The 2,461-nt window shown below is 41.7% G+C and overlaps 1 protein-coding gene across 1 annotated transcript in view; it reads left to right on the top strand.

Moving 5' to 3' along the window:
• Positions 1-131, top strand: part of LOC306914272 (kelch domain-containing protein 3-like) — a gene marked incomplete at both ends in the record, with an annotated part of 8,235 nt that extends 8,104 nt beyond the window's left edge. The window contains one exon of the mRNA XM_079491262.1: positions 120-131. Within this exon, the coding sequence (XP_079347388.1) occupies positions 120-131 (12 nt within the window). The remainder of the gene's footprint in view (positions 1-119) is intronic.
• Positions 132-2,461: the final 2,330 nt, after the last annotated feature.

Here is a 2,461-nt window from a genome sequence, read left to right as displayed (position 1 = left end):
TAATTTGAAAAATACCAGACCAGATCCATCTCCTCTGCATGGGAGCTCTCTTTATCTTTCCTCTCCTAGTCTTTCTCTCTGTGTAGTTCTTTCTCTCTTCTCCTCTGCATTGTATACAGGCTCTGTTCTAATTGGAAACGCCTGGATGTTCTCTCTCTCTCTCTCTCTCTCTCTCTCTGTCTCTCTCTCTCTCTCTCTCTCTCTCTCTCTCTCTCTCTCTCTCTGTCTCTCTCTCTCTCTCTCTCTCTCTCTCTCTCTCTCTCTCGTTCTCAACTTTCTACCAGAATTGTGTTGTTTTCACTTTCATTCCCTTTTTACTTTTCACATTTTACACCAGTTAATTCCTAACCGCTTCCACACAGGACCTGATTGGTGGTGATAAATCACGGACCCAGTATATTAAATGGCACAGCGTTCCTCTTCTTAGAGCATTTTTCATGTCAAGGACCCCCAAATTGACAGTAATTGGACCCCCATTTGAAGAGATATGCCAGGGACCCCCATAAGAGAAGATATTTACGGCTCTAGCAGTGATTATCAACCCGTTTAATTACAAGGACCCCCCAGTTAGACATGCATTAGTCTACGGACCCCATTTAATGGCATTTCTATCTCGGAGACCCCAATTTATATTTGTAAAATCAATGTTAATTTAACTCTGCAGAGTTACAGACCCATAAGGATCCATTTGGTTCCAAACTATCATTTAGCTGGGGACCCCGTGGAACTTCCTCAAGGACCCCCGGGGGTCCCCAGACCCCACTTTGGGAACCACTGCCAACCCTTGTCAACGCACTCTCACTCTCAAGTAGGGATGTCTGATCCCCATACTGATATCCAGTTGTGTTAAAAGTACTCAAATGTTTTACTTAAGTAAAAGTATCAATATACTGCAATGTATTCTCGTATTCAAAATGTACTGAAGTACAAAAGTATCAGCATTAAAATGTACTTAAAGTACTAAAAGTTAAAGTACTCATATTGAATGTCCAATTTCACTACTTAAAATGTGTACAAAATCTTTTGAAAATAGCCGATCTACAAGCTCACAATGTGTCGCATCGCGACACATTGTGATCGGCTATTTTCAAATGGCCGAAGTACATTCTGAGGTATTACCTCAGAATTGTACTTAAGTACAGTTCTTAAGACGTGAAACGGGTGATGTCTTGGGACGGATCTCGCCGGCGGCACCATTAGCTGAGCTAACGTTTGCCGTGTGGGCACATCCGGTCTGATGACGTCACTGTAGTACTGTTTCGGAGTGAGAATATGTTGCAGTTGTTGCAATGCAGTCATTCAAATTAAACCTTCATGAATATATTCCTATGCATTTATTCCAGATGTGTTCGAAAATCGAAAAGAAATCTGCCAATAAGTAATTTCTATTCTGGAATGATGTTTTCCACAGTATCTTTACTCGTTATTTTTTTATTCTTTATTAGGATCACAATTAAGCAACAACTCCAAATGCCACCGTGCACATTATCAGCCCAAATGTGGACATGCTCATAAAGCGCCAGCCCATAAGATACCTGTGGGTGTGTGCCCACATTATGACAATATAGAGAGATCCCATTTCAGCTTTTATATTAATATAATAATTACCATCCTGTTACACACTCTTTCCTGTGCCGTCCAAGTGGTTGGGAAATGCCTTCGGAGAGGGGTTGCCTCTGGGTGAACTCACCCAGATGACTGACTCACAGATGAGGAAACGTTTGAGAGTTCCCCCGAACGCTGACCTTCGGTGGAGAGGTGTTGAAATGAACGTTGCTTTTGTTTTCCTGGGCTGACAGAAAACAGAGCAGGAATGATTCAGCGCTTTTTTTTCTTTTCTTCTCTCCTCTTTCTTGAGTCCTCGTTTGGCTGCGTGACGCGTACACAGGACGCCTGTTCTCTCTGACACGTACTAACGACGGGCCGCCTGTGATTGGCTCTCTCTGACATCTGGATGGAAGATGAGAGAGAGAGAGAGAGAGAGAGAGAGAGAGAGAGAGAAGATGAGGGAGTGAGCAGTGATGGAAGAAGTACTGTACTGTCTGGTATAAAACATTGACTTGAGTAAAAGTGCAAAAGCATTGGCATCGAACTCGAAATACACTTCCACCAGTAGCCTGTATACCAAAAGTAAAAGTGCTCATCATGCATGTATGAAAATATTTAGAGAATATAGCCAAAGTATGTTATGTATATGTGGTTGATTTTGTAATAATAATTATAATCTACAAAGTAACTATGGGTGTGGTCACACCAAACTTGAATTCAGCCTATATGCGGCAGATTCTGCCAATGCTTTTCAATGGGAACGGTGCGGTTTGTTGCCATTCAAAACCGTGGAGTAGAAGTAAAATGTAGAAAAATCGAAATACTCCTGTAAAGTAAACCAAGGAAATCTAAAAAAGAACAGTATACTTGCGTGAATGTATACAGTTACTTTCCACCACTGTCTGGCAGTGAG

Source organism: Electrona antarctica, assembly GCF_951216825.1.
Source record: "Electrona antarctica genome assembly, chromosome: 21".
In the NCBI taxonomy this organism is placed as follows: Eukaryota; Metazoa; Chordata; class Actinopteri; order Myctophiformes; family Myctophidae; genus Electrona; species Electrona antarctica.
The sequence above is the reverse complement of the archived record's forward strand: the minus strand, read 5'-3'. Positions and strand labels throughout refer to the sequence as shown.